Source organism: Chrysemys picta, chromosome 18, assembly GCF_011386835.1.
Source record: "Chrysemys picta bellii isolate R12L10 chromosome 18, ASM1138683v2, whole genome shotgun sequence".
In the NCBI taxonomy this organism is placed as follows: Eukaryota; Metazoa; Chordata; order Testudines; family Emydidae; genus Chrysemys; species Chrysemys picta.
In genome coordinates this window covers 15,265,613-15,291,513 of record NC_088808.1, presented here as the reverse complement: position 1 = coordinate 15,291,513, position 25,901 = coordinate 15,265,613, and the positions used below count along the sequence as shown (strand labels likewise).

The 25,901-nt window shown below is 40.9% G+C and overlaps 1 protein-coding gene across 50 annotated transcripts in view; it reads right to left on the bottom strand.

Moving 5' to 3' along the window:
• Window positions 1-24,601, bottom strand: part of FUBP3 (far upstream element binding protein 3) — a 57,701-nt gene extending 33,100 nt beyond the window's left edge. For 3 of the 50 annotated variants that reach the window (XM_065572658.1, XM_065572664.1, XM_065572663.1), the window contains exons 1-5: window positions 24,386-24,601; window positions 16,549-16,654; window positions 2,401-2,562; window positions 1,891-1,941; window positions 1,421-1,454 (exon numbers count right to left, since the gene is read on the bottom strand). In XM_065572658.1, the coding sequence (XP_065428730.1) occupies window positions 1,421-1,454; window positions 1,891-1,941; window positions 2,401-2,562; window positions 16,549-16,654; window positions 24,386-24,586 (554 nt within the window). In that variant the 5' untranslated portion in view covers window positions 24,587-24,601. Of the gene's footprint in view, window positions 1-1,420; window positions 1,455-1,890; window positions 1,942-2,400; window positions 2,563-3,355; window positions 3,378-12,373; window positions 12,516-16,548; window positions 16,655-24,241 lie in introns of those variants that run through there. The other 47 variants (XM_042854259.2, XM_042854265.2, XM_042854264.2 and 44 more) reach the window with 35 other exon arrangements.
• Window positions 24,602-25,901: the final 1,300 nt, after the last annotated feature.

Genomic DNA, 25,901 nt, shown 5'->3' with positions numbered 1-25,901 from the left:
CTAACTGGCCTCTGACCTCTAATACCCCTTCATGCATTTGTAGACAATTATATCTCCCCTCGGCTAGATCTTCTCTGGAATTAACATAAGCAGTTCTCAGCTCTTCCTCTTAGGTCTTAATTTTCACAAAATGTTTTATCATGTTTATTGCTCTCTGGACACTCCAATTTGCCTATCTTAAAATGTGATGCCAAAAACTAAAGTTTTCCATCTGAGGCCTAATCAGTGTCGAATAGAGCAGAATAATTACCTCGCTTGTTTTCCAAATGATACTCCTGTTAAACACAGCCCAATGCATATGGCATTTGCCTTTTTTATTAGCGCTTGATTCAAGTGAATCTTGATAGACACTTCCCAACTCTTCATACATTGAAACACGCACAATATCCAATTTGTTTGACACCTCTGAAAGCAATTAAATATCTTTGGAGGAAGTTTCTAACGAGGCCTCTTGCGAGATCACACAGTTTGCTTTATAACAGCCATTGGAAGAATAAAAATACGGATTTCTAAACTTTTCCCCAGCTGTGCCATAGATAAGTACTTATGACTGAAGACCTAATCTGTAATATGATCACTACTGCAGCACTATATTGTCCCCACTCATACCAGAGTTAGAATATGGGTTGCCTTTAGTGTCAGACAGTGTGATGCCATGGTTCGATCCTATATTGTAAAAGGGACCCCCAAGTGAATTAGTGGTGGTGAAAGAGTGCTAGTTGACAGCTTAAAGAATGAGGTCCTCTGTTTGGAAAGGGAACAGGCACAGCAAGGGTCTACCAACTGTTCTAACATCACACTTACACCTTGGTGTAATAGTACCACTTCTAAGTACTGGGAGGTTGCAAGTATCCCTATCCATTCCTTGCCCTTTCTGCTGAGCCCTTAAACAGAGGGATTGGTTAGAATGGTAGTGTGCTGCCATCAGCACATCTGGAATTTAAGGGCTTTGAGCAAGAGGCACCTTCTGAAGTGAAATCACCACTACTCTCGACAGAAATGCAAGATTCTAAAAACCAAGAAGGACTTAAGACACGGCATTCTTTAGAGCCGCACTATGCCATGCCTGGTAAGGAGTCATCCGAGGGGTCGTATTTTACCAGCAAAACGAGAAAAACTCAATTGACAGCTTAATACTTCTGACTCCTCTTCCACTGCCAAAAAAGCAGGTCATTTTCTTATGCTCAGTCCTACAAATTTAGATGAAGCCAAATCCAAGCCTTCCTTACAAAAATGTGAGCTCTTTTTTGAAGCGTGCACAGTCTCAGAAAGGGTAGGCAAAAACTGCAGTCTGGAGAAAAACAGAGCCTATAGTTTTCCACGTTCTCAACCTCTGACTTCCTAGCACTCTAGTACAGATGGTGGATCAATAAACAATTAGAACTGATCAATAAATAATAAAACATAACCCACTGCTTACCTTTGATGTACCAGGGCCCCTAACTGGTTACCTACTGTGGCAGAGAGAGGAAAAAGGAAAAAAAATCAAAGCATTAGTACGGATAAACTAACTTCATCCCTATAGAAAGAGTTCTTACCATTTCATCAGAAAAAAGAAAGCAAAGCAAAACAGTAATTTAGGTTCAGTGGCTGAAATGAATGTGTTATGTGGTAAGAAACAGGAGGGGATTTCTTGATCAACGCAGTCTACAATCCAGTGTCCAGCTGAACACAGGAAAGGAAATTGATCTGTATCTCCCCATGCTGAGAGTCATGGGAGAAAATCCTGCCAGCCCAAATCCCTGTAACTTACCTCCTCCCCCTTCCCAAATTAAACCCAATGTAAAGATCAAGCAGATTTTGGTAGATATTAAATTAAAAAAATCAAAAAGCCAAAACAGATTTTGAGATTTAGTTTAATCAGAAGCATTAGAGATCACTTGCACATACTTCTCTCTGTATCTCTTATCTGTGCTCCATGGAGCCCACTTAAACGGAGACCTGTTAAAGGAATAGGTCTGTTAAGTAACCTTGTGGCACCCACATTGTATCCTTTTATCACATTTCTAGTGAATACACACATTTCAGCCACTCTTACATTGTCAGCTGGTGGCTCATCTAGGATTACCCCTCACCTCCTCAACTAACCTCCCCCAACCAAGACAATGTTTTTTCTATTTGTTTCATCCTCCCACCACTGCCAATAGATTAATTTTTCCTCCGTTACCTTAAAAATATGGTGCAAATACAGACAGGGTCCCACTGCAAAGTAGGAAAACATCCTGCAAAGCTTCCTACAGGACTTCACCTGTGGGTAACACACTAAGAAATGGGCCATTTGTTCCTAACAACTAGAAGACCATTTTGATTACATCATACGCCTGGGGGGCATAGATGGTGAAAACAGATGAAACAAGCAGATACCATCTGAACTGTGATAATAAATATTTTGTTCCTAACTTCTTGGTGATAAGTTGTCACTCAGATGATGAGAATAAGGAAACCGATGCACCTCACATTCTTCAGATATAAGAGAGTATTTTTTGCAATGCTGTAGCCATGTTGGTCCCAAGATATTAGAGAGGTGGGTGGGTGGGTGAGGTAATCTTATTGGACCAGCTTCTGTTGGTGAAAAGAGACTAGCTTAGAGTGTACACAGGGCTCTTCACGGCCAGGAAAGGTGCTCAAGGCAGGTCTACACTACAAATGTATAGCTGCGCCGCTTTAGCACGTCCGGTGAAGGCACTTTAAGTCAACAGGAGAGAGCTCTCCCACTGGCTTAATAACTCCACCTATGTTGGCGGAAGGTTCTGAAAGGGTCTAGGGATGTAAATATAGGTTAAAAAGTTCACCTATTTAAACTATTAAAATTATATTGTTCAAACGGTTAACGATTAAAGGGGAGGGCTGGGGGGCTGCTCCAGCCAGCCGGCATGGCTGGGACTGGGGCCGCTCTGGCCAGCCAGTGCAGGGCTGCTGGAGTCAGTGGGCGGGCCGGCCGGCCCGAGGTTAACCATTTAGACTAATGCTAACCAGTTAATATTTTACATCCCTAACAGGGTCCCACTGCAAAGTAGCAAAAACATCCTGCAAAGCTTCCTATAGAACTTCACTTGTGTGAAAGACACTAAGAAATGGGCCATGTGCTCCTAACAACTAGAAGACCATTTTGATTACGTTGGTTATGAGGGGTATTGGTCATCACAGGAGCAGAGAGGAGTGCAGGTTTTGCATCTGTTATGGCAGGGTCTGATGCCGCTTTGAATTGGTATGTCCTGAACTGTGAAAACCTTGCTTCTGATGAGCACGGTGAGGTTGGAGGGTTGTTTGAAGCAATACCCTGTCATAACAGATGCAAAAGTTGCAGACATACTCCCACAACATACATTTCAAGATCCATAGGTCCTTCACATACCTACCATAACAACATGTGGTATACCTCGGCCAGTGCACTGAATGCCCCAATAGTAAATACCCGAGTGAAATTAGACAGTCACTATGCTCTCAAATGAACCCTCAGGGAAAAAAAAAAAAAAAAAAAAAACACAACACCACCATATCAGCAGGCACACACTTTTCACAGAATGATCACTCCATATCTGACCTCTCAGGCCTCATTCTCAAAGGAAACCTGCACAACACCTTCAGAAGACTAGCCTGTGAGCTTACATTCATAACTTTGCTAGACACTACAAGTCATGGACTCAAAGACCCTGGATTTATGGCTCATTACAACAATCTGTGACCCGCTAATCCTCCTTTGTCCTGACTGCAGGGGTAACAACTGCCCACCTCCCCTTAAATGATCTTTTGCAACATGTTCCTCCTTGTATTTAGCTGTGACACGGAGTACCATTCTCAAACTGAAAGACGAGCTCTGTATAAGCTTAAAAGCTTGTCTTTCGCCCACAGAAGCTGGCCCAATAAGAGCTATTACCTCACCCACCTTCTCTCTCTCTCTAATAGGAAAATGCATAAAATCTGTGATCAGACACACACTTTAGATAAATAAAATAGGCAGAGTCAATACCTTATTTCTGTTCTGTGTCAATATCTTGATAATGGTCCTGGACCAAGATATTGACAGAATATATATATTTTTATTATACTGTTCAGCTCAGAGGTAAGACAACTGCTGTGTTATTGACTCCTTCAGATTTGCCTTTGCATACGCTCACTCTGAATATAAAATGTCCTAATTTCATAGTTATCAATACTGCAGTAGAAAAGTTGGGTGATGTAATGGGGAATATTTGCTCTTACTGATAACGGTACTATTACACAGAACGGCTGAGCAAGTAAGATACAAGTTTATACAGTAAATTCGGAAACACACCACCCTGTCCTCAAGCTGCCTTAAAAATATTTTTGCTACAATAATCGGGCAAGAGACATTATTTGTATTACCACAGCACTAGGAGCCCTAGCCACGGATCACAATTCCACATTATTCCAACAAGGTGGTAGAAAGAGCAGTCCCATTATTGCCAATGCTGCTGTTTCACATTTCCTTTTAGCATTTTCCCTAACGCAATCTGTTTCAGCATCTCTCTTAGCAAACTGGATATGCCTATTTAAGAAACAGAGCTGTATCCCAATAAGCCCTTCCACCTGTCCTAAATTTTACACTAATTAAGAATAGCTTCCATTTTGTAACAAGACATTACACTGGGAAGAAAGTACTCATTGGGGACATACAGTTTTGTTGACAAGCAGAAGAGCTCATATAAGTCATGAAAATAACGTACTGCACATCCGTAGAGCCTCCCATCCAAACATTTTGAGCGCATTACAAACGAATTAACCCTTTCAACATGCAGGTAAAGTAGATATCCTCATTTTACTTAAGGGGAAATGGGGGGGCACAAAGAGGTTAAGGCACCTACACAAAGTCTGTAACAGAGAGGAGTCGATTTCTTGCCTCCTAGTCCTATATGGCTTAAGCACAAGACTTCCCTGCATCTTCTGCGAACATGCACTCTCCCTGTTCCCTACCCAAGAACATGAAAGGTTGAGAAACACCATAGCGCGTGCGCGCATGCACACACACACAAAAAAAGACAACCCTGCCATGAGAAACTGATTAGCCCATGGTTCCAACAATCTGAAGTTTCATTCTCTCTCAAACATGCCCATTTTGCTCTGAAAGACAGACTAATAGAGAGGCAAGTCTGGGGCAGAATGCATGCACTGAAATACTACAAACTGATGATATATTCTAGGCAGAAGGCACCATCTTCTTCTTAATGGCAAGGAGAGGGTTGAACACTGATAGGCCACGTATGTGTCCCCCCCCCCCCCCTTTTTTTTTTTTTACATCTATTGAGTACAATTTAACTGTAAGTGCAGTCATTTTACTGCAAATAAGGAAAAAGACTGAATAAAATCAGCCCAATTTCCTGTTAATGGCACCTGCTGGTTGATAACTCTACATCCTGCTTTAGTCTTCACCTTAACTGAATTCTGCCCAACAGATACTCAAAACAAATGCAGATTTTTATTTTTTATTTTCCACCCTATAAAACAGTGCAGTGCCTCCCACTAAATTAATGTGCATGGTGGGAATATATACTCTTATGGAAGAAAATATCCCTCAAGAATAAAACCACAGCAATGCATCACAAGAGGTAGCTGAGGAATATAAGGTTGCAAACTATACTTTAGGATTTTGAGAAGTACACTCTTATTGAAAAGGGGCAGGAGTGTTTGGGGAATGGGGTAGTTCAAGTGTATTTTTTCCCCAAATACTTCTCCCTCCTCAAGTCAGTCACTAGTTTTCTTCCTAATGAAGCCTTAAAAGAACTGCAACCAGAGGGGAGGTCTGCCGTTCTTCCACTCACTAAGTGTTATTACAATTCCTTTTAAGTGCTCATTACTGCAAATAAAACATTTGCATCTTTAAGGATCACCGAAATGAGGGAAGAGGAGATTGGGTTCTGACTGTCACAGAACCTTCTGACTCTTGGTCTCAGTTCCCCATCCCGGTCTTGCAGATAATACGTCCTCTCTTTCACCTTTTGTTCTAGTCTATTTTGATTGGAAGTTCGGAGACAAGGATCATCCTCTACCATGTGTTTGTACAGCACTTCAACGGGGCCATGATCTTGGTTGGGACCTGTAGGCACTACTCTAATACAAATAATATTTCAGGGGGGAGGGCTAGCTCAGTGGTTTGAGCATTGGCCTGCTAAACCCAGGGTTGTGAGTTCAATCCTTGAGGGGGGCCACCTAGGGATCTTGGGCAAAAATCAGTACTTGGTCCTGCTAGTGAAGGCAGGGGGCTAGATTCGATGACTTTTCGGGGTCCCTTCCAGTTCTATGAGATAGGTATATCTCCATATATTATTATAAACATTATATTTGCTTTGCCACATGAAGTCACAAACATTTGGGGGGGGGGGGGGGGGGAGATATCTCTAGGATTCTTCCCCATCTCCTCCTGCCAACGCTCTTTGCTCCAGAATAACGGCAGTCCTCTACCTGAAGGCTGAGCACTGGTTCTAAATCCTATGTCACTAAAGAATACAAGACAATTCCTCAAAGGCCTGACTGGACTTAAAATGGATGTGACAAAGTTCAGGGTCTGATCTTCAATTTCTGAAACTCAAAATGCTGCTACTGGACAAGTTCCCCTCTTCCTTTGAAAAAGCAACCTTATTTTTAAAAAAACTGTTTGGTGCTGTAAAATGGTTAAATTGTGCCATTAGTTAGAAATATTCTTGCACCACAACAGTAGCAGCCAATAGAATATGGGGACTGAGTCATGAGAGCTGGATTCTATTGTCAACTACATGCAACCAAGACAGTATATCTATGCAACTCAGTCCCTGTCTACACAGTGCGGCAGAGCACTTAAAGTGTTGCACTCTAATTCCCTGTATAGGCCCTACTGATACGCTCTAAAGGCACCTAATGCATGTCGATGTAGTCCTGTTTGAAACAGCTCTATATGTTCACATGCATGAAGAATCTTTTCAAGCAGGTCAGTAGGGGGTCTACACTTTAGAGCACTCTACGATTTACACCCCTCCTGTGCGCATTCCTCATCACTAAAATGGAGATAACCCACCTCTGCAAAGAGCTTCTAGATCTTTTGAAGAGAGGTGCTATGCAAGTGCACGTAAATTAAATAGAAGTTACAGTGTGGGTATTAGTGCCAAAAAAGCCAGTTTTGCCCAACTGTGCTACCAGTTCTCAGTTAGACCCCCACCCTGTCCAAGCCCTGTGTGTGAAGAAAAGCATACACCCATTTCAGACTACTTCTCAGAGAAAGGAAATAATGAAACTGAAAATCACCTGTTTCAGGCTCCATTTCAGACCCACAGCCTAGGTCAGTGCAGCCAATTTTAGTAGCTCTAAATTGTAGATTAAGGTTATTTTAAGTGGGGGGGGGGGGGAAGAGGGGGACTTATGCACTGTGTTTTCCAATACTATGACAAATCTCTTCTCTCAGAAAAGGCTATAAAAGCAACAGAACTTATGACCAATGCATTACCACCATTTGTCGCAGAGACAATTTCATACTCTCATCACTCAGCAGTGCTGACAGTCATTTACAGAACTGTACAGGTATGAGTTAAGATTTCCTAGACCCTGGCAGTTCATTCCCACATTCAGCTGTTGGAAAACTGGATTCAGAGAATATGCAAGAGTAGTAAGAAAGAACAAAAGTAATTTTGCAAAAAGCACAAAAAAGTTATGTGGGGAAGCTGTAGTGGAGAGGACTGCATCCAGCCATGAACATGCAGCATAAAGAGAACAATGAGCCAGGCTATTTTTTACTACTGGCTTTGTTTTGATACTTACCAGAGGGGTTTAAACATGTGTTGGATTTTGGAAGGGGTGGTTATGAAAGTCATCTGAAAAGCCCCTTTGTGCTGATGTTTCCAAACTGTGGTCCAGGGACCACTGGTGCTGTGCTGAAAACTGGCTGGTCACACAGCACTGGCTATCCTTGTTTCCAGCTACTGATTATTAAAAATATAACATACTTTCCCAATATTACTTTTCCATAGACATGATTATTGAAGAGGTCTCAGGGATATTATGCAGTTGTAGATGGGAAGGGATGTGGTCCACACAGTCTTAGTAGGGAGAGAGCTGGTCATTTATAAACATCTGTAAATCATGGACTACCAGAAAATTGACAACCTTTGTCTTAAATGTCTCTATTTAAAACTCAGTGGGAGTTCTGTGAAGAGGTTTACTAGACTGGGCTCCTAGTTTGCTGCAGTAATACAATTTTCTCATCCTACACTTAAAGAGAGGGCATTCACTGGGATAATCATATTTCTGTTTAAGATTTACTTACTACAAGTAAAACCTAAGATTACTAACACTGAAATAATAAATATATTTCCTCCCCCCCCTTCCATCCCTACAAGTTTGATGACAGTGAATTTTACAGCTTTTGCATGTGGTCACTTATTTTTTTATCCCTGCACAGTCAATCAATTTCCATTTTGTTTGCATGGTCTTACACAGCAGAGTATTTTTTTAAAAAGGACATTTTGACTGTAAAACCACAAAGATATACAAGGGGGTCAAGGACAAATAAAGTACATTCAACTTTAAGAAAGCTAGAGACCAGATTTCAAGCACAGCAGTCCATTAAAGTACAGAGTAATATCTGTATTTCTATCCATTGTATGCAGACAAAGTCTACATGTACAAAATCCACCAGAGAGTACAGCACCTCTAAAAGGTTCTGCTTGGAAACCAAACAATGCCTGCTATAAGGAAGCATCTATATGAATGAGGAACTTACAATGCAATTGAAAGGAACTGCAATGAATCAGCAAGCTCATTACAGAAGCTGAATTTGTGCTGCTGAGGTTATTTAACAGCACTTAACCAAAATTTGGAGGCATTCATGATTTGCCGGTAAAACTTCACTGTGAGCTTAAATTTACAAGTGCAAGGTCTGACTAGATAAAATTTAATATATATATATATATATATTATATATATATATATATATTTAAATCACTTGACAGCCTCTCTCTCTCTCTCTATATATATATAAGGGCTGTCAAGTGATTTAAAAAATTAATAGCGATTAATCGCACTGTTAAACATTAGAATACCATTTATTTAAATATTTTTGGGTGTTTTCCACACTCAAATATATCAATTTCAATTATAACAGAATACAAAGTGTACAGTGCTCACTTTATATTTATTTTTGAATACAAATATTTGCACAGTAAAAAACAAAAGAAATAGTATTTTTTAATTCACAAAGTACTGTAATGCAATCTCTTTAGCATGAAAGTTGAACTTACAAATGTAGAATTATGTACAAAAAATAACTGCATTCAAAAATAAAACAATGTAAAACTTTAGAGCCTACAAGTCCAGTCAGTCCTACTTCTTGTTCAGCCAATCACTCAGACAAACAAGTTTGTTTACATTTGTAGGAACTAATGCTGCCTGCTTCTTGTTTACAATGTCACCTGAAAGTGAGAACAGGCATTCTCATGGTACTGTTGTTGCCAGCGATGCAAGGTATTTACGTGCCAGATGCAGTAAAGATTCATATGTCCCTTCATGCTTCAACCACCATTCCAGAGGACATGCCGATGATGGGTTCTGCTCGATAACTATCCAAAGCAGAGCGGCCCGATGCATGTTCATTTTCATCATCTGAGTCAGGTGCCACCAGCAGAAGATTGGTTTTCTTTTTAGGTGGTTTGGGTTCTGTAGTTTCCACATCTGAGCGTTGCTCTTTTAAGACTTCGGAAAGCATGCTCCACAACTCGCCCCTCTCAGATTTTGGAAGGCACTTACCTTGGGTCGAGTGCTGTAGTTATCTTTAGAAATTTTACATTGGTAACTTCTTTGCATTTTGTCAAATGTACAGTGAAAGAGTTCTTATAACGAATATGTGCTGAGTCATCACCACAGACTGCTATAACAAGAAATATATGGCAGAATGTGGGTAAAACAGAGCAGGAGACATACAATTCTCCCCAAGGAATGCAGTCACAAATTTAATTAACGCATTTTTTTTTAAATGAGCGTCATCAGCATGGAAGCATGTCCTCTAGAATGGTGGCCAAAGCATGAAGGGGCATACGAATGTTTAGCATATCTGGCATGTAAATACCTTGCAATGCCCGGTACACCAGTGCCTTGCGAACACGTGTTCTCATTTTCAGGTGATATTGTAAATAAGTGGGCAGCATTATCTCCCATAAATGTAAACAAACTTAATTTGTCTGAGCAACTGGCTGAACAAGAAGTAGGACTGAGTGGACTTGTAGGCTCTAAAGTTTTACATTGTTTTATTTTTGAATGCAGGTTTTTTTTGTACATAATTCCACATTTGTAAGTTCAACTTTAAGAGATTGCACTACAGTACTTGTGGCACCTTAGAGACTAACAAATTTATTAGAGCATAAGCTTTCGTGGACTACAGCCCACTTCTTCGGATGTGGCTGTAGTCCACGAAAGCTTATGCTCTAATAAATTTGTTAGTCTCTAAGGTGCCACAAGTCCTCCTGTTCTTCTTTTTGCGGATACAGACTAACACGGCTGCTACTCTGAAACAGTACTTGTAGTAAGTGAATTTTAAAATACTATTTGTTTTTTTTACAGTGAAAATATTTGTAAAAAAAATAAATATGAAGTGAGCACTGTACACTTTGTATTCTGCATTATAGTTGAAATCAATACATTTGAAAATGTAGAAAAAAATCCACAAATATTTAATACATTTCTATTGGTATTTATTGTTTAAAAATGCGATTAATTTTTTTAATCACTTAATTTTTGGAGTTAATTGTGTAAGTTAACTGCGATTAATCAACAGCCCTAATATATATGAAATTCTAAAAGTACTTTGGCCATTTATGTATTAAGCGTTCCCATAGAACCAAATACATCTGTTTCAGATGCCATTTTAATAAATGCAAGAACTGCCATACTGGACCAAATCTAGTCCAGTATCTAGTCTGACAGCAGCCACTTCAAGATGCTGAAAGGTGGTCCAAGAACCCCAACAAAATCTTGGCAATGGTTAGGCTGCTTGTGTGCTGAGCCCACTGCCTATCATACCTGTATTGGCTCATTGTACTCCCCTGTCTGTATCCATCTGTAGTCTCTTGTTCTATATTTAGACTATAAACTCTTTCGGGTAGGGACTGTCTTTGTTCTGTATTTGTACAGCAGCAAACACAATGGAGTCTTGGTCCATGGCTGGGGCTCCTAGGTGCTACAATTATACAAATACATAATAATGTAATAGGCAGTTATTGAACAACCTGCCCCATGAAAAGTTTTTCTAACCCTCAGCAGTGAGAGATCAGCTTATGTCCTGAAGTGAGGAGGTATACCAGACGTTTTTCCTTTAAGCTTTACTAATGCTGGATGTTCTTGCTATCCACACAATACTTAAACCTTAACTGAAGTCTGATAAGCCTTTGGCAGTGACTATATTTTTTGGCAATTAATTCTCTGGGTTCATTATATGAGCACAGTATTCCGGGGTGGCCATATTATTGGTTTATAGAATAGGATAATGTTTACTATTATTCTCCATCCCCCTCCTTAAACATCCTAACAGTTTTCTTTTTTGACCATTGCTGCACACTAAGCAGAGGTCTTCACTGAGCTGTCCATAAGGATGCCCAGCTTTTCCTCAGTTGTTACAGTTCATTTAGAACGGAGTCAGATGTACGAGTAGTTAAAATTATTCCTTCTAATGTGCAATACTTTGCACACTTAAACAAGTCAGGCAATTTTTCAATATGCTCTTTCATTAGTTTTTGGTATCGGGATAACATGTTCTAATGAAAAGCTCCCTCACTCCTACCCAACTGCTATCTGGTTTGCTTTCTTTCTAAAATTGAGCACGTTAATGGATCCTATCTCCATCATAATCAGGTCTACTGGGATCTTAAGAAGTGAGGGAGGAATATCTGAGGCTTTACTTCCTACACTCACAAGAGGCCAACATCTTTCCCACTTCTGAAGCACCCACCACTAATGAAAATTTGCTTCAGCTGAGACCATCACCAGATGCTGGAAATGGAACAGCCAGCCTCCCAATCTACCATTATAAAGCATTCGATTACTGCTAAGCTTAGAAGATGTTCAATGGCAAGTATTATTTTACTTGAATTACAGACAGGATCCAGGCTTTTCTACAAGCCTGGAATTTGTTTTCAAAAGCCTATCAGAAATATCCTTACTCAAGCAGACACCGCCATGTTGTTGGGGAACTGTTCCTACTTCATAATTATTGAAGTGACTATCAGTTTCGGTCTAGTTACATGTGAATTAAAAATATTTCATTGGAACCTGACATAATTGAGCTCAGTTTTGCATAATATCTTGTTATTTAACAATGCATGCAACAACAAGTTAAAATCAAAGGTAGGATACTTTAATAAAAGGCATGGCAAAAAAGTGCCAGAGGGAAATTTCTTACTTGCCAAATACAGACTAGGTGATTGTGCAACATGCAGGAATTTCCAGTCCAGAGACTGATAAAGTGTGTGCCCCATGGTAGAGAGGGATTCATTCTTCTCTTTTCCCCTCCCCAATGCAACTGGTCTGTTAATTTCTTCATTCTAAGGGCATAAATACATGCCACAATCTTATTTTGGCAGATTAGTGAAGCAAGTAAACATGCAGAATTTATTACTACTATACGATTGATATTTACTTAAGGGTAAGAAGATTAAAGTCAGGTTTGTTTTCACATAAGCTTTTTTATACAATCATCCCTCACACTTAAATGTAATAAGCTTGACTATTCATTGCCATTTCCACTTCAGAGACGCTAAATGCAAGGAAGACAAGGTTGTTGTAGAGAAGCTAAATGAATTTTCTGCATTGTCTTCACTGTAGAGGATGGGAGCGAGATTCCCACCCTTGAGCCATTCTTTGTAGAGGACAAATCTAAGGAACTGTCCCAGATTGAGGTGGTTTTGGAACACGTTGATAAATTAAACAATAAGTCACCAGGACCAAAGGGTATTCACCCAAAAGTTCTGAAGGAACTCAAATATGAAACTGCAGAACTACTAACTGTGGTATGTAACCTATTGCTTAAAATCAGCCTCTGTATCAGATGACTAAAAGGATACCTAATGCTTTTTTTTTTTTTTTAAATAAATAAGGCTCCAGAGGCAATCCTAGCAGCTACGAGCAGGTAAGTGTAACTTCAGAACCAGAGAAATTGGTTGAAACTTTAGTAAAGAACAAAATCATCAGACATATACATAACCACAATATGTTGGGGAAGAGTCAACATAACTTTTGCAAAGGGAAATCATGCCTGACAATCTATTAGAATTATCTGAGGTGGTCAACAAGTATATGGACACGGGTGATCCAGTTTATATAGTGTATTTGAACTTTCAGAATGCCTTTGACAAGGTCCCACACCAAAGCCTCTTAAGCAAAGTAAGTAGTCATGGGATAAGAGGGAAAGTCCTCTCATGCAGCAGTAACTGGATAAGAGATAGGAAACAAAGGGTAGGAATAAACTGTCAGTTTTCACAATGGAGATAGGTAAATAGTGTGGTCCCCCAAGGATCTGTACTGAGACCTGTGCTACTCAACATATTCATAAGTGAGCTGGAAAAGAGGGTGAACAGTGAGGTGGCAAAATTTGCACAATTCAGAATTATTCAAGATAGTTAAGTCCAAGCTGAGAGCAAGAAGTTAAAGGGCTCTCACAAAACCGGATGACTGGACAACAAAAATGGCAGATGAAATTCAATGCTGAGAAGTGCAAAGCAATGCATATTGGAAAAATAAACCCAAACATACATACAAAATGATGGGTTCTAAATTAGTTGTTACGAGTCCAGAAAGAGTTCTTGGATAGTTCTCTGAAAACCATCTGCTTAATGTGAAGTGGCAATCAAAAAACTAATAGAATATTAGGATCCATTAGGAAATGGATAAATAAGACAGAAAAGATCACAATGCCACTATATAAATCCATGGTATGCCACACCTTGAATTCTGCATGCAGTTCTGGTTGCCCATCTCTAAAAAGATGAGAATTGGAAAAGGTGCAGAGAAGGGCAACAAAAATGATTAGGAGTATGGAACAGCTTCCATACGAGGACAGATTAAAAAAACTGGGATTGCTCATCTTAGAAAAGACTAAGGGGCAATATGATATAGGTCTATAAAATTGTGAATGCTATGGAGAAAGTGAATAGGGAAGTGTTATTTACCCCTTCACATAACACTAGAACCAAACATAAGAAAGTACTACTTATCACAACGCCAAAAGTGATGTCTTGAAGGCCAAAAGTATAACTGGGTTCAAAAAAGAAATATATAAATTCGTGGTGAATAGGTCCATTAATCGCTATTAGCCAAGATGGTCAGGAATGCAATTTCATAACCATATATCCCTAAGCCCCTGACTGCCAGAAGTTGAGACTGGACAACATGGGATGGATCACTGCATCTATTCATTCCCTCTCAAGCATCTGGAAGTGGCCACTGTCGGAAGGCAAGATATTGGGCTAGATGGACCATTAGTCTGATCCAGTATGGCTGTTCTTACGTTCACTGCAGTCAATAAAATATTTTTCAACTCTCACTGGAAGAAGTGTTAGGCCCTATCACTGAGCACTGTAGTGAGCATAATTCTGGAATGGAGGAAAACGCCAGAAACACCCTCATTAGAGATGTATGCCCATAATCATACATTTGTTTTTGTTGAATTTCAGAGGAAATGAAGCACAGAACCACTGGAAAGGAAAGAGGTGCTATTACAGCTCTAACTGGATCAAAATGAATGTCCGAAGCACTTATGGTCTAGTCAAACACAAAGTTTTGGTTAGTCTAGTAAGGCAACTAGTAACACTCTGAAGAGGCTCATTTTGGTTTCGAAAGAGCATCAGGTTTGAACAGTTCACTCGTTAAGCTGGTAACACAGTTTTGCCATACGGAAGACCAGGATATGGAGAATTAGAACAGGCTTTTCGCTCTCATAGCAGGGCATTGGAAGCACTGAAAAAATGATGCTTTAGTTCAGATGGAAGGGGGCTGGTCTTACAGGAACACACTCCTTCCTCCAACAACCATATATATGTGTGTGTATGCACGCACAAGAGGAAATATCCCACTGAACTGAATAGGAAGCAAGTGGCAGCTCTCCTTTTGGACACACATGGCTGATATGGAGGAAGGAGTGGGTTAAGGGAAATTTTCTGACAGCTGAGACGACAGCAGGCCAGAAACTTCTCTCCCACGCCCCAGAATGATTCCTCAGAAGGAAGAGACAGTCCCCCTATCTTATCAGCACCCTGCCACCTCCATTTCCCAAGGCAATTAAGAATTAATAGAGATGAGAGGGATTTTTCCTTCCACAGGTGAAACCCTAAGCCGAGACCTTGTTGGCCTGCGTGAATCCCTCCCCAGTGCTGCTCTGGTGTTGCCCCCACATTAGAGCATTACCCCAATCACAAAAAAAAATCCAGTGACTAAAAGTTAATCTACATTTAAAGAGAGAAAGTTATGGTTATATGCAAAATTTCAAAGTCTGAACAGAATATTTGCAGAAAAGAATCACCTGGCAATAAAAACCGGAACCATAAGTAGTAGTATTCTAATCTGATGAGGAAAAGGAGACCACAGCCCCTTTGATACAACCGCCGCAACAAAGAAGTGAGAGCTTTTTGGTGCTGTAAAGCAGCAGGTAATAAAACACACTGTTCCAAGAGCAGTGCACAACTGATGACAGATTCATATGGACACATGCATCCATTTTGACTTCTGTAGCATCAGAAACACAGCAAAAATTAACAAAAGTCAAACTACCAGCCAGGAAAACATTTTTAGTGATTCACAAAGATATTTCAAATAATGGAATATTAATAAAATATAGGGATCAGACAAGGTGGTCTATCTAGTCTAGTATTTTGACTCAAACCATGGCCACCACCAGATGCATCAGAGAAAGGGTTAAGAAATACTGTAATGGATAAATATGGAATAATCTTCCCACTAGGAATTAGGAAGAAATTGCTTTGAGCAGGGCGTTCCTGCTTTGAGCAGGGGGTTGGACTAGATGACCTCCCTAGGTCCCTTCCAACCCTGATATTCTATGATCCCCATCAGTTTCCTCTCTTAAAGTCTCTCTTTAAAACTTGTGCTGAGATGCATACATGATCAGCTGTCGTGCTGTGACTGCTGCTCATTACGCTGGTTATAATCATCTCATGGCTACCACGTGCTATCACCTACCTGTCGTTTACTGTTTTATTTGCAGGCTGTAAGCAATTTCAGGCAGGAACTGTCCTGTTATGTGTACATAGTCCCCAACACAATGGTGCCTCATTTACAATACAAATATTAAATAATTCTATGACTTAGCGACATCTCTCTAAAAACTAGTAAGTTGATAATATTCCTAGCAGAGTGTATCATTTTGTCAGCTGAAAATATGAGTGTCGTACTATCTGAGCAAGACTAAACAGCACAGGAATTCTTATGTATAATCTCTACACACAAAATTATCCACTAACTAATCTCGGCTATTTCTATTACAAATGCAAAACTGATCCATGTCCACAAATAACATTCCTGAATGCTGTCTCTGAAATACCTATTGTCAAAAAATAGCCAGCTTACCTCCATCATCCAGGGGCCTTTTTTGTACTCCATAACCATAGACAGAGGGGTCCACCAGTGGCGCGGTATTATTCAAGTGAGGAATATCTCCAATTTTAGCAGCAATCTGTTGAAGCAGATTTTTTTTTTAAATTAGCATACATGAAATGTCAGCCTAGCAACTGAATTCTTTGGTCCTTGCGGTCCACTAGAGCACTTTCTCCTGTTACTATACTATTTTGTCTTTTTAGCCACTAAAATCAGGGTTTTCATGGTGCAAAGATGAAAAAAACTGCAATTTACTTTGCCAGTTATCAGAAGTAAGCAAAACCAGTTATTTCTATTTCAATAAGTTCTCCTTTGCCCAGCTTTGTTTCCTGTATGATGTCATAGACATTTATTTAAATATCAGATGTTATTAATAGAGGATGGTCCAGGAGTTAGGGTGCTAGCCTGGGACTCGGCAGCCCAATTCCGTGCTCTGCAACAGACTTCCTGTATGATGTCAAGTCAGTCACTTGTCTCTCTGTGCCTCATTTCCTCGTCTGTAAAATGGGGATAGTAGCACTTCTTAAATCACAGGGGTGTTACAAGGATAACTACATTAAAGACTATGAGGTGTGCAGATACCATAGCAATAGGGCCAGACAAGTAACTCAAATAAAACATAGGGACACCAAGACACTACCCTAGTTTTTTAAAAAGGGATTTTTGTTAATAAGAGCAGCATAAAGTACATGAAATGATGCTTTATGCAAAACCTGACGAATGTTCAGAGAAGTATCGTATTCTATATTGTTCCCCTCATTCTTTTCCATGGAAAAATATTTCAACAGGCTCTGTATTAGGAATTTGATGGAGGATTTAGTTCAGAAGGAGAATAAGTAGCAGAAACAATCAATTATTTCCATACAATCAGTTCTGATATCAGAATATTACTAATCGGGATTTCAGTAGAGAATAAGCAACAGGAACAAATTTAAAATATCTTTTTGCACAGATGTTCTTCATAATGAAGGGAAGAGAGATGGAAAAATATAACCAAAGGTGTTTCTAAAATGTAGCTTTCCTTGCAACAACTGACATATCTACAAGGGTTCAAGTTGCTGACACTACCAACGGCTGCAGAAGAAAAGCTTGGTCGTCCAAAATTCAGGATCTGCAGTTAGTAAAGTAGAAAGCTCTTTGTAACATGGATTTCTATTACACTAAGACACTGCTTTTCAGTTCGCTCTAAACAAACAAAAAAAATACCACACATACATCATTTGTACTACTGATAGTGAATGAAAATGGCCTTCGATTGTCTTTAGTCCGCCCCCGCCCTTTAAAAAAAAATATTAATAGTATCAAGAATGCAAGTTCCAAAAGAAGTTCTTGATTTCCCTTTTTCCTATTGTATTTTTGTAATCTCAATGGGGTGCACTTGCATGCCCACCTGGAAATTAACACAGGCAGCTGAAACCCACGTTGAATCTTTTCTAGAACAAAAGAACCCTCTTTCACTGAAGAGGAAGGGGTGGTCAGTCTTAGGGCCGGTCTAGTTTTTTTTTTTTTTAATATATGGAATAATGCAGCACCACATAATGCTGCAATTAGAGAGACTGAAACCAAACAACTCAGGCATGGTTTATTTGTGTCACCCAAAACCACTGGCTTCATGTAAATACAATTTAGGGGTCATTAATATGTACTGTCCACCTCCCCACACATGTGCAGTGTCTCAGTTGCCTTCTTATGTAACTTGTCATATTCCACACCATGACATGTTTCTGGCCCTCCTCCCATCTGCTATCCCTCGCTTGGTTGCTTTATTAAAGCTATCTACATTTCAAATACCACTTCAATACTGAAAAATAAAGATTAACATCAGTTTTTGGAATCTACTAACAGCCCCTATGTAGTAATTTATAATCCACAGATCTGCAATAGACTGGGTCTGCCAGCCCTAACATACTGTGACACATTACTGATATGTTTTAACAGGTTCATTGAAAATAGTCTCCCATTTTAACAGTTATTTTGTTCAATTCTCACCCCCTCTCCCCCAATTTCCACAACTGAATTTATACTTTAAATAGTTCATTTGGTCCAAATCCTGCCCTTGGCTACACCTGTGCTGTTTCCCAACCACCCTGCTAAGAGTAAAAAATATACAATTAGGGCAGAATTTGGCCCCCAGAAAGTAGACTAAAATTCAAAGTCAGCATTTTCACAATGCACAATTATTTCAAGCTGGTCAAGGCTTATGAAAATGTTAAAGATATATTTTAAAAAAACGCTGTTGGATTATACAGGGACCACTGACCAATTCATTACCACAGGAGAAAAAAAAACCAGAAACTACAAAGTAAAGTTAGCAAACATTTAGAATAGAAGCAGCAGTTACATTATGTTTTAATTTCTCTTGTTTAAGTTACAAAAGGAGCCTCGTTTATTACTACAGGTTCTGCAGGAAGATAAATGAAGCATGCTGAAGCTAGGAAATTAACAAAAGCATGCAGCCCTAGCCCTTATCTGACTGGGTGACCTTGAGTAATGTACTGCTAGCTACTGCGTTTACCCCTCTAGACGTCATTCTCCATTCCCCCTCTATAAAAGCCTTTTTTCAGTTTAATTCTAAAGTGTGTTGTAGAAACATCACTAAAGCAGAAATTATTTCTGTGATTGTCACACTTTTGGGATTTGGCTGGCCATTCAAAACCTGAGCTACACATTTGCAGAGGTACAGTCATGGAAAAAAGTGATAGTTGTACGTGCTTTACTATTTACAATGAAGATACAAAATGAAGTTATTTTTTTAAATTGAAGTATTCCTAGTAGTTAGGGAGGCATATGACCTGGTACCTTTTAGACTTCTGTCCATTTATACCTCTGGTGCATTCTTCTTTTACAATAGTGTTTAAGGATTTAAAATCCATTCATGTGCAGAAGATGAAAGTTTCAACGGCAAGTGTGGTAGGACCTAAACCATCAACTTCTACAGAATTTAGTCTAAGTTTCTAGTTTATGGATACAAAAAGATAATCTTTCAGATGTTAACACAATACAGGTCAGTGAAGTATTAGCGCCCTGAGTCTTCAAACAGCTCCAGTGCCTCCGCTGCTGCTCATGTTTGTCAAGCAGAATACTGAAGGTAATGTGATTTGCTTCAGTTTCTCAACTGCTATCCAGAACCCTGTGAGGAGTGGTGAAAATGTCCAGAACCATGTAAATTTTGTTTTGCCTAATTGGGAAAACTAGCTGCAGCAGCAAAGACCAGCTATTAATTTATTCAAAGAGAATCCAAGAGAGAAGCTAAGGGGAGGGGGTGAGGGGGGGAGGAGGAGAAAGGGAGATGTAAAATAGCTGACACCTTCCTTCCCCTTCCCCACCCCTAGGAGTCCAGAAAAGGGACAAAGAGGCAGATAAGTATCTCGCTTCCAAAGGATAAGTTTATGGAGGGAATGGTTTAATGGGATAAAATGATTTTAGTCAAAGGAACAGCGTGCCATTGCTGGTAAATAGTATAATGGCCAATGAGGGTCTGGCTGGAGAATCTTGCCTACATGCTCGGGGTTCTACTGATCGCCATATTTGGGGTCGGGAAGGAATTTTCCTCCAGGGTAGATTGGCAGAGGCCCTGGAGGTTTTTCGCCTTCCTCCGCAGCATGGGGCAGGGATCGCTAGCTGGAGGATTCTCTGCTAATTGAAGTTTCTAAACCACAGGATTTGGGGACTTCAACAGCAGAGTCAAGGGAAAGGGTTGGGACGGCTTTGTGGCCTGCATCATGCGGGAGGTCAGACTAGATGATCATAATGGTCCCTTCTGACCTTAAAGTCTATGAGTCTATGAGTGGTTGGAGTGTTTCCCCCCCCCCCCTTTTTTTTTTTTAATAAAAAAGGAGACCTACAGGGTAGAGCCTGATATGAAAGATGGAGTTTACACACAGGGCCCTGATGGGACCATGATAAAAATCGCAGCACCTAAGGTTGGCAGGCCAAGGGCTTACCAGCCCATTACCCATCACATCAACGATGGGGCGGCCAACATTATCTTTTGTGTCTTCCTCTAGATAGTTAATTTAAACCTCTGGCTAGTAAGTATCTGGCTAATTTCTCAAATTTAGATTCTTATGATGAAATCTTACAATGCAAATCACTTCACAGCAAAAGTGCCGTGTGTATAAATATAAATAAATAAATTAATTAATGGAGATATCCTATCTCCTAGAACAGGAAGGGACCTTGAAAGGTCATTGAGTCCAGCCCCCTGCCTTCACTAGCAGAACCAAGTACTGATTTTGCCCCAGATCCTTAAGTGTCCCCCTCAAAGACTGAACTCACAACCCTGGGTTTAGAAGGCCAATGCTCAAACGACTGAGCTATCCCTCCCCCCTGTATGTGGAGAGGGGACTAGCACCATACAAATAAGAATGATTTATCACAAGGTGAGACTGTTAAGGAGGGGAAGGGAATGAATCAATTTGTTAATACAAGTTATATTACTTAAAGGAGAAATACAAATGTTCTAACACACAAAAGCAATACAATTCCAAATTACAATATCAGCAGCCTCCCTATGTAGGCTGGCTACTGCATATATGTCAGTCTGCTAATACACTAATCAGATTCCCTATGGGGGAGGGGGGGGAACATGTGTCTCAAAGTTTTGACACTATTATGATTAAAAAAAAAGAAAAAAAAGAGGGTTCACCTAGGACAATCCAATAAAGCAAGACATAACTCATTTCTTTGAAAGGTCCTACAGACTTCTGTGGTTGCTAGCTCATTTCACAATGTCTAAGCATGCAGTTACTGTGGCTGATCATCCTGTAGGTCTACTGGCCTGAATATTTAGTTACCCTCCCAATACTGATGGTACGACCCAGATTTACAATACTATAACCCATATGAGAAGTGAAAGTGGACCTCCAGCACATTTAGATTAACAGTCATATGTGCAGCTTTAGCTCAAAATTGATTCAAAACCACAAGAGGGGCATTTACATCAATAACCTGTAGCAGCTTTAGGGTTTGCATGATTTTAAGTGAACACAGTTCATAAAAAGGTACCATATTGCTGAAAGCCGCCCTCCCCTCAATGACATCTGCCTACAGAAGAAGTATGGCATGTACTGTGCAAACTTTCTTATTTTCAACCAAAATCTTAGTCACCATCTTTAGGGACAAGACAGCAGAATCTGTCTCTATACCCCATTCAACAAGAATGCCAGAGGTGCGAACTGTGAAAGTTGGATTTGTGAGGTACACAATTGCCCACTAGGAAGTGAACCAAGACCACCTTATTTCATATTGGTCACTGAGACCTCAGTGACAAGGATTTAGTCACATCACACCTGGGCACGAGCCAAACTACTTGTACTCAATTACTAAATTCCCTTCACAGCTATTAAGATAGTGAACTTGATCTTAGGATCTATTGTTTTGCCTAAAATGAACAACTCTCCTCCCTCCCCCAAACCATACTGAACAAAGCTGTCAAGCCAGACAGCATATAATCATCTTACAGAATAGCAGATCAATGACTCAACTACCAAAACTTGGGGGAGCCCACATTTATCAGAGAAATTTATTTTCATTGATAAAGGCCTGTAAAGCATACTGTTTCTAGGACACTTCATTTGAAGCAGATGGCTTTGAAGACTTTAAAAGCTTAGACTAGAGTAACTCAGTACATTCTGGGCCTAGGGATACCAATTTATTCATTCCCCTATAAAAGGTAAAGAAAAGCCAATTTACAATGAATGTAGTTTAATGCTCCATTTTCTCTGGGTACGAGCGTGTGGAACAATCCTACCATAACCCACAAATCTGACAGAGCAGCCATATAGGATAGATAAGCAATCAACTTTCACTAATATACAAGGGTCAATACAGTCACAGAAATTCCCCCTTCACGTTTAACTTGTTATTGATCCAGTGAATGGTGCACTTCAATATGAGTTCAGTATGTTTCCAATGCAGTACTCAGTTTCCTTTCAAAAAGGCACAAATGATCAGCAAATAATGGAAACTTTTCTTCTACCTGAGCAGGCTGTCCAAGATAAAGTCCATCTATTACTTAAGAACAGGCAGAAAACACTCTCAAATACTCAAAATGAATTTTTGCAGCTGGAGGCCTTCAGTAAGAGGTCCAGATTATGACATGCGTCTACGATATTTCCCAATACAACAGCCTCTAAAGGTTAACAATCTGATGCTAACAGGAAGACTCAGACATCAGCGTACAGTCAAGTCGACACAGCTGTAGTAGCCACTGAAAAATCTGATTTGCAGCCTTGTCTGGGTCACTGCAGATGAGAGCTACCTATTGCATATTGTAACATGACTAAGATGTGATGCTTTGGATCAACAGCTGAAAAGCAGTAAGTCGCAGATAATTTCTGAAAAAAGCAGATGACGTGCTACCTTGAACAGCCAGTGTCTTTGCACAATTCTCTGAAGACTAGATAAAAAAAATCAATATTCGCTACCATATTGGTTTATGACTGAGTTGTACAAAGTGGTGAGCCCTTTCATTTCATTAGAACAATAGCTCGAAAGGTTTTATGATCCAACTTATTTCTCCAGGAGCTGGGCAACAGGGAGATCTTTTCCCCCACCACCCCAGCAACACTGGAAAGTGACAGTGAGACAATACAGAATCTTCAAGACTTGCTTCTAGTAGTTAGATGTCCTGTTGGGATGTAAATAACCACAATGAACAAGTTGCATTTAACACCTGCGATAAATACGGAATGAGAAAGATGATGAATACACAGCAATGAATTTTGCACAACTAGCAAAACCCACGAGGCAGTGGCCGCTTGTCTCTGAAATCACTTTTCATAAACTTGCTAAGGAGCACCATAATTTCCTCAGACACCCTAGATTTTACGCAACAAAAGTTGTTTGGATTTGAAACCCTCTCTACCAATCTTTGAATATTTTTGTTTTAGAATCACAGAAATTACGCTTTTCCACCTCTTCTGGGATGGACACTAACCCCTAATTATAAATACAGTATTTCCCCTATATTATAGTTTAAAGTGACTTGTCTTAAGTATCTTTAAAAAACAACAACGGGTGAATGCTTATTTCTATTCATTTTGCCAAGGAAAATGTTGTAAAATAGTATTTCTTTACAAAATAGCCACTTTCTGTGTCATAAGCCCAACCACCGAACTGCAAAGTAACAATCTCTCCCAAAAGCCCCCAGAACCTGCACCTCCAGCTGTCTGACCTCCTTCAACCTTGCATCCACATAAACCCCTTAGGGGTCTATTTCCCCCCTCGCACCCAACACTCCCTAATTACTACAGAGGGGAGCTGTTTTCAGAAGCACTCTGGTCTCCTGGGTGATGAAAGGCGCTGCACAGACACAAGGTCCGGGCGTTATTTTCCAGAGAGAAAGCTGGGCAGGTGGTGAACAAGGCCTGAGAGAGCCACGGGACTAGTCTCCCCAGCTCCCCACAAGCTCTACCCCAACGCTCCCCGCCCATGCAGGGTGCGCCTAGGGCGCCCGCCCCTGCCATCCCCGCTCCCCCCCTCGCAGGCCTCGCTCCAGCCCCCCGGGCCCTTCCCCAGAAGGAGGCGCAGGCCCCTGCGCCCCACACGCAGGCCGCTCCCCCCTCTGCCCCACTAGCCACCTGGCCGGGCCGCCCCGCTCCCTCTCCCGCCCCGAGGCCTAGCAGCGGCTCCGAGGCCTCCTCCTGCGCCCGGGCTCCGTTACCTGGCGGACCCGGTGCAAAGCGTCGGCGAAGCCCTCGGGTTTAATCCCCACTGGAGCCGCGCTCTGCCCCTGCGCCAGCTCCGCCATTACACGCGCCAGCCACCCCCACCACTACCGCCACCGCCGCCGCTCCGTCCTGCCTGCCTCTTTCCGCCGCCTGGGCACCCGTACCCGGAAAAGGAAAGGGCCTAGACTTCCGCCGGAAACAGAGGGGGAAGGGAGGATCAAGCCCAGCAGATAGGGAGCTTTCACAATGACGTAAGCACCCCGCCAGAACGAGGCTGCTTCCGGCGCGTGCACCCCTTGCTCGGCGACGGTGCTTCTCGTGCGCTGCTGGCTCCACATGGCTCCTTATGGGGAGAAGCATGGACCGAGCCCCGCACTACTAACCCATCCCACGGAGAGCCACTCGGCTCATTGCCCTCCCTTATTTATAGCATCGCTCGTTAGCGTCTTAATTAATGATGATAGTCCTAGATAACATAGTCCTGCCATGAGTGCAGGGGACTGGACTAGAGGACCTCTCGAGGTCCCTTCCAGTCCTATGAGTCATCAGTATATCACACACTTATACCAAGCCCCCAGGGATGGCTGCCCATGAAGTTTCCCAACTTGCTAGTTTTGTCTGTGCAGCCCCTACCTCCCCCACACAAGGCCCAAAAATCATGTCTGAGTCCCCAGGGCATCAGAATGTGACATAGTGATGCCATGTGATTATTGCTGCTGTTCCATTATAAAGAAAAAACACCAACCCTAGACCAGTGTTTCTCAATTGGGTACACAGAGGTCTTCCAAGTGGTACATCAACTCATCTAGATATTTTCCCAGCTTTACAACAGGCTACATAAAAACCACTAGCAAAGTCAGTACAAACTAAAGTTTCATAGACAATGACTTACTTATGTTGCTCTATATACTATACACTGAAATGTAAGTACAATATTTATATTCCGAGTGATTTTTTATAATTATATGGTAAAAGTGAATTCAGTGATAGTGTGGCTATGACACTTCTGTATTTTTAGGTCTGATTTTGTAAGCAAATAGTTTTTAAGTGAGGTGAAACTTGGGGGTACACAAGACAAATCAGACTCCTGAAAGGGGTACAGCAGTCTGGAAAGGTTGAGCGCCATTGCATTAGTGCGTTGCAGTGCAAGTCACCATCTCTGGAGCACAGAACTATTTCCCAGAAAAAGAGCATTTTCCCTCCATGGATGCTGTCCAAGGCTGCTAGGGATGGGCCTAAATTACTATTTCTGCTCATGCAAGATGCCTAAAAATGTCTAGTCACTCTGCTCTGGCCCCAGGCATTTCTCCAGCATCCCCGCTCACTCCTGACATGGCACTGGCTAGTACTACCCACCTAAACATCCCCATTCCAAGCTATCCCAGTGGAGTAGTTAGCAATGCGTGTCTCTGGGCTTTCCGATGAAAATAAATACATTTTCCTCCTTTTCCACTGCTCCAGTTTCCTTGTCACCTCTCATGCATGTATCGTGAGAATCTAGCTTCCAAGGCAGAACTATTCCTAGCCTATTTAAAAAGTTGGTTGAATTCTAAAATATGTTGCCGTCATGGATTCAGAGACACTAAAATAGCCAGGTCAGAATCTGTGTTGTTAAAAGAGATGTCAACATTAGAATTTGTGGTCATGTTTTAA